The 16,660-nt window shown below is 37.5% G+C and overlaps 1 protein-coding gene across 2 annotated transcripts in view; it reads right to left on the reverse strand.

Annotated features, from left to right (window-relative positions):
* Nucleotides 1-2,211: 2,211 nt before the first annotated feature.
* LOC127639157 (high mobility group protein HMGI-C-like) overlaps nucleotides 2,212-16,660 on the reverse strand; it is a 49,940-nt gene continuing 35,491 nt past the window's right edge. Inside the window, exon 5 of one of the 2 annotated variants that reach the window (XM_052121033.1) lies at nucleotides 2,212-2,312. In XM_052121033.1, coding sequence (XP_051976993.1) covers nucleotides 2,262-2,312 — 51 coding nt within the window. In that variant the 3' untranslated portion in view covers nucleotides 2,212-2,261. Of the gene's footprint in view, nucleotides 2,313-11,625; nucleotides 14,259-16,660 lie in introns of those variants that run through there. The other variant, XM_052121034.1, reaches the window with a different exon arrangement.

The following is a 16,660-nucleotide window of genomic DNA, read 5'->3' on the forward strand; positions in this document are numbered from 1 at the left end:
GTTAAATTGTAGCATTCTGTGGGCATTATATTTTTGTAGAACGGTCCAGATAGCAAAATAGCTTTTGGCCAAATTTGGCAACATTTCGGCAGTGAGTTTGGCCCACATACCACGTAGAATTACGGTCCAAGATTGCCCAAAAGTCACTTGCTACTAAACTGTACATTGAAAAAAGTAAACCTAAAAAATGTGCTTCATATGGTAACATCTAAATTAACTGGTTAAAAATATTACTTAATTCACTGAATCATCTAAATACATTAGGTTACACCGACAAAACAAATTTTAAGGGGCAGATCAGGAAAAATAGGTATGGTAACAATTGCAGGTTACAGTGTATAATTGGCCATTGTCACATGCAAGTAACTATGTTCTATGTTTCCTATGATTTCCCACATAGCTTTGCTAGTTTCATGTCTCTCATATCACTCGACACTTCTCACCTAAAAAGCAATTTCAAGTAAAAAATGTCATGTCCATTTACATTATTTATATATTTGGTAATTAACTGTGAAATAAGCAGGAAATGTATACTGTTTTCAGTCTGCCGTTTTGGCGAAATAAAATCTTTAGGGTGATACAAGACCTAAACTACATGGACACCATATCTGGCTCTCTGAATAAATAAAATCTGATTTTATAATACCCCATTTGTCCTTTTCAAACTATATCATGATCTGGACACTAGAAGGCCTTTTCCACCATGGTGCCAAATGGTTACAGTTAGTGAACCGACTCGTTGGCACGATTACGTTTGGTTTTCCATTGTGTTGCTGCGAAATTAATGCTGTGTTCCATTCAAAGTCGGATGTTCCATCGGGCATTCCATTGCCCGATGCTTGGAGAATAACGTATAAACAATCAAAGCTGCGTTCCTTCCATTAGATGTCTGCTAGCAACCAAATTGATAAACTGTACTGCAATGCTTTTGTTGCATTTGTTGGCACGTTTAAAGAGTGGAGTTCCATTTCACTTTTCTGAATAGGTAGTTGTAAATTCTGAATTAAAATCTGTACAAATAAAAAATTCTGTGTTGAATAGAACACAGCATAAGTTTAGAATGGGCTGACTGAGCAAGTGACCAGTCGTACCACATTCAAAAGCCATTCCACAAACATGGTTCTCTTTCCTGAGAAATCTGGGAGAGGTTTGTAATAGTACCATACTAAACTGTGTTCAAGTAGAAATGCTACAGGAACCGGAAATCACAGTTTGGTCAGATGGTGGGAAAGCAGGTTCTGTTTCAGCAGGCTAAAACACTGGGAATGAGGCACAAGTACACACACCTTTCCATTTACCTGGTCCACACATCCACCTCTCTGCTGGGTTTGTAACCAGAAATACAAACGGCCACATTGGATGCAACCCACACTGAGCTCGAAGCAGCGGTCAGACTCTGACACATTCAGGCTGCGGAAACCAGACAAAGTAACATCCGCTCCACATTGATGGAGGAAGCAGGCAGGATTTCACAGCCTGTAGTTTTGATGTCCACTGACTCATTCCTATAAACAGACACTTTTGAATAGAAGCAGACACTGTGCTAAAGGGCCATTTAAATTCTACATACATCTCACCACTGTAGTATTTGCTGTTAACTCACCTTGACTCACCTCGAGCTGTCATGATCTGTTAAGGCATTCATGAGGCCAAGGTGGTCCAACTGTGCTGATATGGATCAGATATTCCACTTGTTAAGATTATTGAGAACTTTTCATTTAATAACATAAACATGGACAATGAAAGGGATAAACACATATAATGAAGCTTTTGACTTCAGCTAACTGCTCATATAAACATTATTCAATCCACTTTTGTCTGCTGTTAATGTATTGGACCATTTAAGAGTCACACCCATTTAGTTGTCAGTCCCACACATTTACTAATAATACACATCCATATGGACCTAAAACGTGATTTAGTATTGAACATAAATGTGCTCGAGGACTATTGGGATCGTCTTCCCATGTCTATTTATCTGAGGATCCATATGTGTGTGTGTGTAGTGTATATGTGAATGTAAACAAGACACAACTGTTTTTAAAGGTCTGTTACTTTTTGAGTGCGTGTGCTTAATGCTTAGACATATATTAACCCTGAAAGAGGCCAATGTGACTAACCTTAACCTTTCTCCTGTTGTGGAACAATGCAGCAGCTCTGGCCTTCCTCACAGCCAGACGACCCATTCCAAACACTCGTCTGCAGGAAGCACCCAGACATAGCATGGTCTCAGAGAGGCTACAAACCCACCACCTCCCTCTTCAGTCCCTCTGGATCCCACAACTCCCAGACAATCCACAGATCCAAGATCTCTGGAGAAAAGGACACAACAATGAACCACAACAAAACACTAAATCACAGCTACAGCTCATCATAGGGAACGCACTTTCACGGCACTCTTAAAAAGATTTCTCATCATAACCGTTTTGCGGGGCCTCAGTGTTCTCAAAGTCACATTCCTTCTTTGGAAAAGCCGGAATCAATAAATTATTTGGAGAAATGTCATCTTGAGTATGCTGTCATTCCTCTCGAAGCAGCTTCTTCATTAGGTTTTCATTGTAAAATTGTTGTAACGTTTGAAACAACTGTTAGATAAGCACTGAGCATTCTTCTGTATATTTAGAACAACTTGTTCATTAGTTCACTTTATTTATTTCCTTTTCAACATCTGTGTGTCCAAAGAGGGGAAAATGCACCTAAATAATCAAACGCCTTTGTGTCGTAAACCAAAGTGGTGTGTGTGGCACGTGAAGCTGCTTGTTGTCTTTTCTTGTCTTCCCTAGAGGAGATGCTCCTGAGAGGAATTTTGACATTTCATGTTAACTCAAGGGCTTGGAAGTTGCTATTGGGGTGTAAAATTATGAAATTTTGGATTTGATTGTGATTTTTGCATGCATATGTATGAGGACAGATTTGTATCTAGGTTTTGTTTGTTTGGTTTTTATTTTTTTAAAACAGATTTCGGTCCTAGTTATCGTATGCAATGTCTAATCTCTTAATCTTGATCTATGTCAGATAAGTAAAACTCTGTGAACTATGATTGTGCTCAATGCTTTGATTAACAAACACAAACATTTGAATATACATGTTTTTTAAATTTAGAGCAGGGATAGGGCATCTGATGCCTGCCAAGAACAAACCCACGTACCTTTGAATAATGGGTGAAACTTCACTAATATTGTTCCCCACTTTCTGTGGCTAAAATTGGCATATACAGTATACTGTACATTTTCAAGATGTACACACTCGATTCTGCACATCCTAGCACAGAAACTGATTTGTGGAGCAGTGCATGCTTATTCATTATGTGTGATGCATGTCCCAGGTATAATAAACACGGGAGTGGATTTACTGTATGGAGAATGAACACTTTACCCACAAGTTGTGAAACAGGCATGCGGGAGGTATGGGAAACCTGTTGAATCTCTTTGCATTGCCTGAAAAATGCTCACTCACTTTCATCTAGTGTCAAAGGCAAATTCACATAAGAGAGACCCAGCGTGTGCATGATAAAGACTGAGAAGGACCTGGCTGTTCAGCAAGCTGCTGTCAGTAAAACTTGTAGAGACTTAATGGCAGCCAGAGAAAATTATATTTTTTTAATTATAATCTTCAGCAAATTAAACTTCAGCATTCAATATGATATATATCTTTGTAAATAAATCATTTGAATAAATGATGACTAAACAATTTCTTGCAAGTTCTTTGTGAAAAGTATAAAGTAAATATATTTATGATGATTTTTTAATGTTTGTTGAAAAGTAGCATGTACCAAAATTTAATTGCGATTAATCACAGAAAATTGTGTGAGTTAAAATCGATTTACAGCCCTAATAATATATATATATATATATACATATATATAAATGATAGGAATGTTAAGGGGTTAAGGATTATATGGAAAAGCATGAAACAGGATTTTAAAGGATCTGAGGTGGAGTCTATGGCAGGGCTACAACAGCTGCGGCCAGACACACAAGAGAGAACAGGAAGTGTGTTTTATTCGCTCAGCAGAGTGAACGGACATCCTTTGGTGTGGAAGGATGGTAACACTCTAGAAAGAGCACGAGCACGTACATGCGCACACATATGCATAAAAATATCTAAACATCCTTACAAAAAAAACTGTGAAAAATAATAAGACTTTTAAAAAATGTTTTATCCCCTTTTCTCCCAAAGTGGAATGCCCAATTCCCACTATTTAGTAGGTCCTTGTGGTGGCGTAATTACTCACCTCAATCAGGGTGGCGGAGGACAAGTCTCATTTGTCTCTGCTTCTGAGACTGTCAATCCGTGCATCTTATCATGTGGCTCGTTGTGCATGACACCACAGAGACTCATAGCACGTGGAGGCTCATGTTACTCTCCGTAATCCACGCACAACTTACCACATGCCCCATTGAGAGCAAGAACCACTAATTGCGACCACAAAGAGGTTGTGACTCTACCATCCCTAGCAACAGGGCCAATTTGGATGCTTAGGAGACCTGGCTGGAGTCACTCAGCACACCCTGGATTCAAACTCGCACCTCCAGGGGTGGTAGTGAGCGTCAATACTCGCTGAGATACCCAATAAGATATATTTTCAAAGAATATGTCTTAAATTAAGTTAAATTATCTTAACAGCTAGAGTGCCTAATTTGTTTTTCTTGTTTTAAGCATAAACGTCTCAAAAGTTTGTTACATTTATGCTTTGTGACCTGCTTCAGCATTTTGAGTTTCTGCACTGAAAAAAATAAAGGAAAGTCTTGGCCAACATTTACATGATAATATCTCAGCAATGATTTGGAGTACAAACATAATAATTAAACAATTAAAAGGGCAGATAATTATTTTTACTTAAAAGATAAAATGCAAAATGTTCTGGTATAAAGTGACTCAAAATTATGGACCAATTTACATGTTCTCTGGAAAAATGTTCCTCTGTTAAAACTCGTTTATTATTTGAGCTGTAAAGTTGTTCAAATTGTCATTTTTACAGTCAGTTTAGGGTTTAGCGTTATGTCGTCATGGCAACAAAGCTGTAAAATTGACTATTACACAGAAAAGTCAGTGTGCTATTTTATCACATTCAGTTCATATAACACACATTTTTATGTCATACTTTTGAAACAGCTAGTATTTTACCGTTTGTGAATTGGCCCCAATCACTTTCACGTAAGTGTAACCCAGATTTTTGCTTTTTTGAAAGAAATGGAGGAACATGTGGATTAATAAAAAAAAAAGAATTGCGATTAAAAACAAAAACACACACACAGATAAAAACAGAGCACACACAGTGAGAAAACATCACTGATAAAAAGAAATCTCTTCATAATTATGGGTAGTCATAGCATGCAAAAACAGTTGCAATGACTTCTCAAAGTATAGTTTCTGCATCTAGACATTACCTAATATGTTGATGAGTGTAAATGAACCAGTTTGCTGTCTGAGGCTTTTGCTTGTCCCTGAAAGACAGAGCCTCTTTACATAGAACAGAGGAAGAGGTGACAAACCTCCGAACATGCTTATAGTAACAGTGAACTCCATCAGAAGTTAAGCCAACCAACACCAGTGCCTTCATTAATGAAAATAAAAACAGAATGTAAACATTTTTAACTTAAACATTATTAAGTATTATTTTAAAGTCTTTCATAATTGAAGAGAAAATTCATTTTCATAACAACAAAAACTATCAAATAAAATGACCACAAAATAATTTGATACACAATATGTACTGTATATCAGCACAATAAAAAAGGGGGTCATTGAGTGACAGGTGCTGTCAGAGTGCACAGAATGGCAGGGCTTTGAAGTGGGGACCGCTGTCCCATTCACAGACTCTGCCACAGAGCAAAGGTCAGGGGCTCCGGAGTGGGCTACATCTCCCCTGTGTATACATCAAAGAACGGGAGTTAAAGAGATGTTTTGGAATTGGGAAGAGAGGGGAGCGTGTGCAAGAGGAACAGGGGAAAAATCGTTGTCTAAATACCGTAACATTGTGTACCTTGAAGCTCCATACATTGAAGTGGGCCTCTGTCTTTGTAAATTTACACCCTTACTGGGTGTAACACAGGGGAGATGTAGCCCACTCCGGAGCCCCTGACCTTTGCTCTGTGGCAGAGTCTGTGAATGGGACAAAATGCAAGACATGGTGCTGCAAACACAAACTATTCCTGTCTAGTAGATCTAGGCAGATGGATGCCAGGATGGAGGTGGGTTTCAGAGAGAACTCACGACAAGCTGTAGAGAAACCAGCTTAACTGCAAAATTGAGCCATTTAAATAAAACACAAGGAGAGAGACGCATGATGATTGGCTATCTGATAACAAGTCAGAGAACCAATCAGCATGCCGATTTGCTTAGCATGTCATATGTGAGCATGCCGATTGGCTAACAGATAATAAGTCAAAGTACCTTTGGCAACATAGAGTTGCATGGCTGAACTTTGGTCATTCATTAAAAGGGCTTTTCTAAGGATGCATTAATGTACACATACACCAGACAACACTTTCGGACCATCTTACTTTGGCTGCATTGTATCATAAACACAGCATTTTTAGGTCACTGTGTAAAGTTAAACGTAGTTTGAAACATAGAAAAACAGATTTCTCTGCATTTGGAATTGTGTTCCATCCCACTATGTTTGAACACAAGAACGCACTCTCATCTTGTGCTGTTGCTAGTGTCAAGCAAGCCCAGCTGTGCGGTTCCTATCCAGCTGGAGATTTGCTTACTGCCCCTTGCTGAAAACAGATGATGCTTCAAACTTGTATTGCTCCTATTGCTCTGAGGTCTGGGATATTTTTGAATGTGTTACATTTCATATAATTAAAGCTACACTATGTAACTTTTGGTCCTCTAGATTTTTATAGTTTGGATGTTTTGCCACTCCGGGCTCTTATGCCCTTGAGTCGACATCTCAAGCTCATGTCTGGACAAGTTTGTGATGCGGCAGGCTGGTCCTCTCCGCTCACATTCATCAGTTTTTATGACAAGTTTGTGTTGCGATAGGGTTCTCTTCGCACACATTCATCGAACTTTATGGGCTAGATGCTTTGCTACTCCGGACTCTTATGTCCTTGAGTCGACATCTCAGCCCATTCCTAAACAAGTTTGTGATGCGGCAGGTTGTCCTCTCCGCACACATTCATTGGACTTTTTAGTTTGGATGTTCTGCACTCTGGGCTCTTATGCCCTTGAGTCGACATCTCAGCTCATACCTGAACAAGTTTGTGATGCGGCAGGCTGGTCTTCTCCGCTCACATTCATCAGTTTTTATGACAAGTTTGTGGTGCGATAGGGTTCTCTTCGCACACATTCATCGAACTTTATGGGTTAGATGCTTTGCTACTCCGGGCTCTTATGCCCTTGAGTCGACATCTCAGCTCATGCCTGAACAAGTTTGTGATGTGGCAGGCTGGTCCTCTCCGCACACATTCATCAAAATTGAATGGTTTAGATGTTTATGCTACTCTGGGCTCTTATGCCCTTGAGTCGACATCTGAAGCTCATGTCTGAGACCTCTCGCGTTTTTGTGAGTACACTGCACAACCGTAGGGGTCCGGACAGCCCCAAGTGCGGCGGCGTGGGTATTGCGTTCCCCGTAGCGCTTAGCAGCGCAACATCGTAGTGAAGCTTTTTGTAAAGAGAACGTCTCGGGTTACATGTGTAACCCTTGTTCCCTGAAAAAAGCGGAACGAGATGTTGTGCTGCTTGCCGCACTGGGACGTCCCAGGATTGCTCTTCAAAAAGAAGTATCTGACGACACCTGGTGACGTATCCATTTATAGCCTGGCCTCAGGTGCATCTAATGATTACATCAGCCGAGGCTATAAATTCCAGTCAATGTTCATTGACGTGTTCCACACATTATTCAGCTCGGCTCACAGCTAAAGCTGTTCCCCGTAGCGCTTAGCAGCGCAACATCTCGTTCCGCTTTTTTCAGGGAACAAGGGTTACACATGTAACCCGAGACGTTTTCGTTTCAGTTAATGTTTCTTTATTTTGAAAATGGCTGATTCCCCAGAGGGTTGCCTTTTTGAATGATTCATGGTCAATGTTGTTCATGTGTTGTGGCTACAAGCTTTCAGCTTTAAACTACAACCACACCTATCACTGCACATATACATGTGCAGTAGTAGCTGCAGACCTTCTTTTCTTTATTTACAGACCTGGCATAAACATGCTTGGATGACTGACGGAAGTATCTAATTTCCCACCAAATCTGTCCCGACAGCTCTAAAATATAAATGATTATTATAGGCTTACCATAGTGAATCATGGTAAGGCAAATACATGGTTTGGAAGATGGGTTGTTGGTGTACTTGCTCATTAATGAAATTTGTTTTAGTTTAGCTTTAAGAGCATTAGATTGCTTTAACGCATTACATCAACAGCCCTAGTTTCTACTAGTATAAACATAATTTGCTGACATCAAGAATTACTATTTTAAATAGTGAAAATGTTAAATAGTAAATGGTCTGCACTTATATAGTGCTTTTTCTAACCTTAGATTTTAAAGTGTGTGAATGGGTCCCAATCACCCATTCACACACACACTCATACACCAATGGCGGCAGAGCTGCCATGCAAGGCACTAGCTGTCATTGGGAGCAACTTGATGTTCAGTGTCTTGCCCAAGGACACTTTGGCATGTGGAGTCGTGTGGGCCGGGAATCGAACCACCAACCATGCGATTAGCAGCCGACCAGCTCCACCTGAGCCACAGCTGCCCCAAAACTTAATCAGATATCTTTATTCTGCACATGATTAAATGTCACAAAAGCTCAAAATAGCCTGTGAATGTTATTTCTGCAAAGGCATCAGTAAAAGAAAGCTTTTACAATAGGTGTCCATATATATTTCAAGACTGTAAGTTCACTATTGTATTGGCAAGACATTGAAAATGGAATTTATTTTTGTCTTAACCATTCCTACCATTGTTTACAAACTGACCAGGAAATTTACTTGTAATGATGTGATTATATAAACACGTTTCTCTATAGAGATGACACATTTTTACAGTACATAAAACATGCAATATTGACTTCATAGACAACAATGATCAAAGGCACCTTTTTTTATTGTGCTGAATAAAGAGGCAGATATGCATAAAGAGGATTTTTTTCCAATACGTTTTTTTGTCCTTTTTTATTAAACAAGCAAGCAATTTTAAGTGAAATCACAAAGCAATACTAAGTGAAACAGCCATAATTGTTAGAAAACAAGTTATACCAAGTGAAGACAGCTGAGAGTGAAACTACCTAGTGATAGTTTCCCATCTCCACTGCCACAGAGACTATGCAACATTGCATACTGAAAGACAAACGTTTTAACAAGTCAAATGTCCAGTCTTTCCTAACTTGTGACTGAGGCAGAGAGGTACAGCCTTATAAAAATCCCCCCATACACACAAAAATAAACTATGAATACATATTTATATATATATTTCATTTTAAAACTATATGATGTTCTCTCTGGACTCAGGCACCTGAATTGAAGCAGATAGCAAGTTTGAAAAATGAGGTAACAGGAGGCCCTCTCAGAGGTAGAAAAGTGTATTCGATTGTTCTAGAACATGTTGTCATGAAAATACAACTTCATCTTCATTAAGACACCCAGAGTTGAAAGCACATGAACAGTGGCTCCTGTAGATACACAATCAAACCAACATAGGAAGTATATGAACACATTGATAAGGTTCAGAAAGGGTTTTCCTTATCTCAGAGACACATAAATGTCAGTTGTGGGCATCATCATAGATTCCCGTTTATTTGCAAAACAATGAAGGGTGCTTTGTGTGAAAGTTGCCATTTTACACTGACCTAGAATCAGCTTTCCGCCTACAATCATAACCATCGCCAGAGTTCAGACCAAATGATCTCAAACTTACTGGATGGTTTCGAGGTTGTCAAAAGGCAGAGCTGAGGCACTGACATTACACTTTTACAAGAACTGTAACCATATAGGTAGTAGCATTACAGTGTTTGAGTAACGTTTAATGGTGGTTTGTGGCAAAAGCCAAGCTGCCGCATTTAAAGACGGTCATTACATGCCATTGTAAGTTCAAGAGGCATGCCAACAGTTCCTTTAGCTTCCTCTGAGGCTCTACCTCAGGCCCAGATGAGATTACCATGTTAACATTTCTTAAGGTTTTTATGGTGACAGGCTAAAAAAGGTGTAATTTATACTACATAAGCATTACATATACATCTGTTTGAACCATATAACAAGAAAAGAAAATCACATTTGTGTAAAGTACACAAACAAACAAAAAAAACTAAATAAAAATGCTAATCAAGTGTAGCTCAATATCTACTATTCTTTTAAAAACATATTCATATATGCAATATACAAAATCAGAAAACATTTAACACTGGAGGCCAAAAGTTTGGAATAATGTACAGATTTTGCTCTTATGGAAAGAAATTGGTACTTTTATTCACCAAAGTGGCATTCAACTAATCCAAATGTATATAGTCAGGACATTAATAACGTGAAAAATGACAAAAAATCCTGCACGTGCAGCATTGACAGCTTTGCAGATCCTTGGCATTCTATCTGCCAATTTGTCCAGATACTCAGGTGACATTTCACACCACACTTCCTGTAGCACTTGCCATAGATGTGTCTGTCTTGTCGGGCACTTCTCACACACCTTACAGTCTAGCTGATCCCACAAAATCTCAATAGGGTTAAGATCCATAACACTCTTTTCCAAGTATCTGTTGTCCAATGTCTGTTTCTTTGCCCACTCTAACCTTTTCTTTTTGTTTTTCTGTTTCAAAAGTGGCTTTTTCTTTACAATTCTTCCCATAAGGCCTGCACCCCTGAGTCTTCTCTTTACTGTTGTACATGAAACTGGTGTTGAGCAGGTAGAATTCAATGAAGCCGTCATCTGAGGACATGTGAGGCATCTATTTCTCAAACTAGAGACTCTGATGTTCTTATCCTCTTGTTTAGTTGTACATCTGGCCTTCCACATCTCTTTCTGTCCTTGTTAGAGCCAGTTGTCCTTTGTCTTTAAAGACTGTAGTGTACACCTTTGTATGAAATCTTAATTTTTTTTGGCAATTTCAAGCATTGTATAGCCTTCATACAATGTTTCTAGAGTTTCTAGAGAAAGCTGTTTCTTTTTTGCCAATTTAACTTAATATTGGCCTTGATGACCTGCCAGTCTATTGCATACTGTGGCAAATCAAAAACAAAACCAATGACAATGTTAAGCTTCATTTAATGAACTAAATAGCTTTCAGCTGTGTTTGATATAATGGCAAGTGATTTTCTAGTACCAAATTAGCAATTTAGCATGATTACTCAAGGATAAGGTGTTGGAGTGATGGCTGCTGGAAATGGGGTCTGTCTAGATTTGATAAAAAATTACTTTTTTCAAATTGTGATGGTGCTGTTTTTTACATCAGTAATGTCCTGACTATACTTTGTGATCAGTTGAATGCCACTTTGGTGAATTAAAGTACCAACTTCCTTCCAAAACAGCAAAATCTGTACATTATTCCAAACTTGTGGCTGCCAGTATATAGTATATATATATATATATATATATATATATATTTTTTATTTATTTTTTTAAACCTGAAAGAAAGTTTCAAGTTTTTTTATTTTTATTTCATATGATGTGTTTTATGTTTTTCTTATCCGTCTTCTCCCCCAGTTGAATCAAGATGACCATGATTCAAATTTAAAATGTTTGTAAAACAGGATCTTGTGCAGTCAGAATGTAATTTTCAGTACCTGAATTGATACTAAGACATCAAAAATCGTAAAATTTTTTCAAGACTGGAGGTAGGTATTTGTCAGCTGATTATGTCAATTTTTATAATTTTTTGAGGTACATATCTGAATAGTACAAAGAGAAAACAAAAACTATAAACTCAGAGCAATAGTGGAGAGAAAAAAAAAATTAAGAAAAGAAAAATCCATTCAAAACAATATCATTTAGTGTCGTACAACCACTTGATCCTTAGAAACCATTGAGTAAATCAGTACAAAATATATATATTCAAGTTAAAAATATAAAACAGACATCCCAGTTGTAGAGACGAGTGTCTTGTTACAAATGTCAGATGCTAATGTGAACAAAAATAAAATAAAATAAAAATTAACAAGAACAAACAGTACTATTTTTCCCTTAGCTGCATGATTAGTTCTACATATGACTAGAAACAGACCTCAGATTTCAGTTATTTCCTGCCCGACACTCACAAAAAACATTTTGCAGAGCATTGCTGCGCCCTCATGCCAAGTTACGACAACATTTTAACAAGGTTCATTTTCAATGTTGGCACTCACTGCCATCCCCTGCTTTGTAATGAGAACTCTATAGCAGCATGCATTTCTCAAACTGATTTGCTGGTTGAAGAAATCAGAGGTAGCTTGAAATGGAGAGGAGATATTGCATTTGTGACAGTGCTGGCGTACGTTAAGATGCATCGAACATCTTTCGTGTCTTCTGACATAACGCCGCCACTCCTGTTCAGGTATTTTTGTAAGTAATGAGGTATAGTGTGGTTTTGTTCCTGTGGTTTTTGAGGTTTAGGTCTTGAAGCAATCTGAGTTGATACATTTCCCTATAGCTGAGCTTGGATATTATGTTCTTAAAGCTATGCCATACAAAAAAATAAAAACAATTATGTACATATGTGTGCGAGATATGTACAGTAGAAGGCTGCGTCATTGTTCTGTAGTAATGCTGGAAATTACTGACCACATGCCATTTATGTTTGCGCCAACAATATAAGAATGCGTCATCGAATTTTAGGTTCAAATCTGCCACCAAGGAATTAAACATCTTTGCTAAACTCTTACCTTCTTAGAAAAATTACACTCACAATCAGTTAACTAACAGGGTTGTGGGTCTGACCGCAGTTTTAAGGCAGATCTTTTAAAGCTCACGGTCATTTTGATGAAATGACTAATGCATCACAAGCAACAATTTTGACAGATTAATATTCTTACATTCATATTCCTGGTGTAATACAAGTTAAGGTCAATCGACAGCATTTGCGGCATAATTTTGATTACCACCAAAAATTATTTTGATTTCTCCATCTTTAAAAGAAGCTAGATTTAGAGGCAGAAATGTGAAGATTATAGTTTTATAAAAGCATTTAAATTAATTTTTTGTTAAAACCTGCATTATTTGAGCTGTAAAGTTGTTTAAATAATAAGTTTACAGGTTAACAGCGTTAGGTTGTCATGGCAACAAAGTTGTAAAATTGGCTGTAACTACACAGAAAAGGATAGTAAGTGATTTTATCACACTAAAATCATGTTAACAGATATTGTTTTCATCATGTATACACTTTTGAAAGAGTATTTTAACGTTTCCCGATTGGCTTAAATTTACTTAGACTGTAAGTGCTTCATTGTAACCCAGATTTTCTTTTTTTAAAGAAAAGGAGGCACAAGTAAAAAAAATATGCTTTTGTGGTAATAAACATTATTACCACAAATGCTGTCGATGAAGCTTTATTTGTACTGAACATGGAATATTCCTTTAAAATATCTTAAGAAAATTTTTAAAGGTTATGCAGCAGCATTTCACACCAGTTTGAATATTTCATTGAATTTGAGCTTATTATGAAATCACTAGGACATTTTTGAGGTAAACCGCAAACCTTAGCCAGTCAGCTCTTTTATAAACAAAAATGTTCTAAGACAAAGGGAAAATAAATCTTTGGTGGCACGGTGATGTGGAGAGGGTGTTCAAGTGTGTTTGGTTGTGTATGACAGAATGGGTGTGTCCATTTAAAGCTCCACCAAAATACAGGAGGCACCTCATGTTGTGACTATTCAAAGACAAAAACGGACCGATTTATTTTTCTTCTTTACCAATGAAGCCTGGAAAATTCGGTAACGAGAGTGTGTGGCGCAAGTAAACCGCTGCAGCACATACTGTGTATTTAACCCCTGCTCTTACTCTGTGCGCTTACAGCAGTTTTGAACACTTAAGTTGGAACAGCAAGGTGGCTCCAATAATCATCATCTGCAAGATGTGTGTTTGCATTTACGTCATTTTTTTAGGTTTATGTTCTGAGATGTTGTGTGTGTTTATCACAAACAAATAAAAACCAAAACAAATGAATGAGGAAAAAAAACGAAAATAAAAAAAAAACGATCAAACAAAAGTGGGAAGTCAATAATAAGTGGTCAAGGCAGTCTTTTCCCTTGGAGAGAGCTGACAGCTGGATGAGGTAGAGGTAAAATCCTGTGTTTGCTTAGTCCTCCTCTGGCTCTGCCTCCTCCTCTTCTTTTTCCTAAAAAGAACAGTGGGCAGACAAAACACACAGAAATCAGGATCTATTCACCACAAAAAGACAGAAACATGGCTATGTGTATTCAGAATGTACATTTTTGTTATTTTGACTGTTCGAGTTCACGGCAGAGAAATCAGCTGAGCACTTGTACATAAGACCACATACATCCAGCTGAATGAATATAATGTGACTGTGGCAACCTTTTGCAAAATTATATTATGCGGCTATTTATACATATTTGTGGCTTTTTACATAGTTCTGAATATAAATGTCCACTGAGTGGCACTTGTACAAAGTTGTTTTGAAGTATGATGCATTATAGCTTACACTGACACCTAATGGCCCGGATGCTGCATCATTGAAACACAGTAGTTTTCAGATACCAAACCAATTGACATTGCACAGTAAACCAGGATTAATTTAATCCATTAATGAAAGTGTCCAATAACAGGGCAGTTACTGAGATTAAGCAAGTAGTATTCAGCTAGTCATGTGATTCAAAAATGGCAGCCCCCATGAGGTGCCCCTGCACCATGTAAAATTAAAAAGCTTTTATAAGGTTACTGATATGACTGAATTCTTCATGAGTGGTCAGGATTTTATACACATTTTCAAAATAACTATTCATTTCTATAGAAGTAAAGTATAGCTTTTTATATGAGGAAAAAAAAGTGCACCGTCAAACAAGGTTTGGTTAAACTATGTACCCTACCTCCCAATCTTTAAAGTTTAACCTAACTGATAGTTTCATACGTGCAAATGTGACATGACAACGCTATTACTGAAGCAACTACGTCATTTTGCGGTGCTTCTATGACACTTTCGTGTCAATTGACTCTTGTGTTCTTTGGGAGTGGTGTTTAGGTCAACGCTCTATCGACTGAGCATTCGATCGCATTCGAACAAAATAAAAAAACGTATGTGTTATTATGTAAACACTATAGGAAAGGGTTTTGATGTCATAAGAGAGCATTGTGTGAGGAACAGGGTGAAAAGTAAGTGTTTATGAACCGATAATCTGCCCTTTTACTCGTGATTTGTGTGAAAGGGATTAAAAGTCATTGTTGTTGTTCATTTCACCAGGAAAGTGATGCGATAAGTACAACAAGCCATGTACAAATTTAGCAAAAATTTATGTATAGGAACATGTTTCAGCATCTCACGCACTGGCCGTTGCATTTTTAGATGGAGTGTCAAGTTAACAATAGTGAATGTTTCATGCTTTCTCTGTGGTTACAAATATTTTTTTTATGCGCTCAGACAGCGAACGTCCCACAGCTGCTGCTGAGATGACCAGTCTTGAGACAGAGGAAAGTGGTGAATGGGGGGACTAAGCAGAGACGCTTAACTTTGGGAAGTTTTGAGAATGAAATGGATTTAATTTTCCACATGGCTTCATTTTATTTGGGGAAGCTAACTGACATAATTTATAACCCTCTTCCTTTCCCAAGTCGCTGTGTTGCTCCCATTCAGGGGAAAGGGCCGTTGCAAAAGCCTGTCTGCATTATACGAGCCAAACTCCATTCATTAGTGCGGCAGACACTTCAGCTGTGAAGGACCAGCTAAGCGCTACCATGTGTGACATGGGCGAGTGAAAGAACAGAGAAGGAGGGGTTGAAGGAACATTATTTTATTTAATATATAATTAAGCAATAGAACAAAAGAGGCTGTGCTGTACAATAATATTACCACTAGTAAAGGGTATTATAATATTTAATGAATTAATAAAATAATCAATTATATTTATTAACATTATTTATCACAATTAAGAGATCTTCCATCAAATAATGCAAATAATTAGTCTAAATGTAGGTGATATATATATATATATATATATATATATATATATATATATATATATATATATATATACAGTATGTAGACTTGGTGCATTCATTAATTACAGTTTAATTAATGCAGGTCACAGGTTTATGTATTATGATATTATTATTTGTACGAGATGGTGAAATCGTAAGATATCATATGACTTGGCTCGTATGAAAAGGTATGACTTTTATTCCCATACAGACCAGGCAATTAACAAACAGAATTTGGAATCGATACAATACAGGCATAACATGATTGCAAGCCCCAACACTTTTTTCACTGACATTTCTTTAAATAAATCTGGTTACTCATTCCGTTCTTATTTATGCAATAGAAATGACTGTTGGATTTCAGTTACCTGTAATACGATTTCCTGTCTCGTTCCAAATCCAGATGTTTTCTTCTTCCATGGTACATAAGTTATTTTTCTATTACAATCATGATTCAGTTTAGGGTTTGGGTAAGGGGATAGACTTTATGGTTAGGCTTAGGTGTAGGTTTGCATTAAGATTTCAAATTTCTAACAACATAATTCTTTTGTAAATCTTTCTATGGTAGTTAAAGTGGCACGTTTT

The sequence above is a fragment of the Xyrauchen texanus genome, chromosome 47 (genome assembly GCF_025860055.1).
Source record: "Xyrauchen texanus isolate HMW12.3.18 chromosome 47, RBS_HiC_50CHRs, whole genome shotgun sequence".
NCBI classification, from domain to species: Eukaryota; Metazoa; Chordata; class Actinopteri; order Cypriniformes; family Catostomidae; genus Xyrauchen; species Xyrauchen texanus.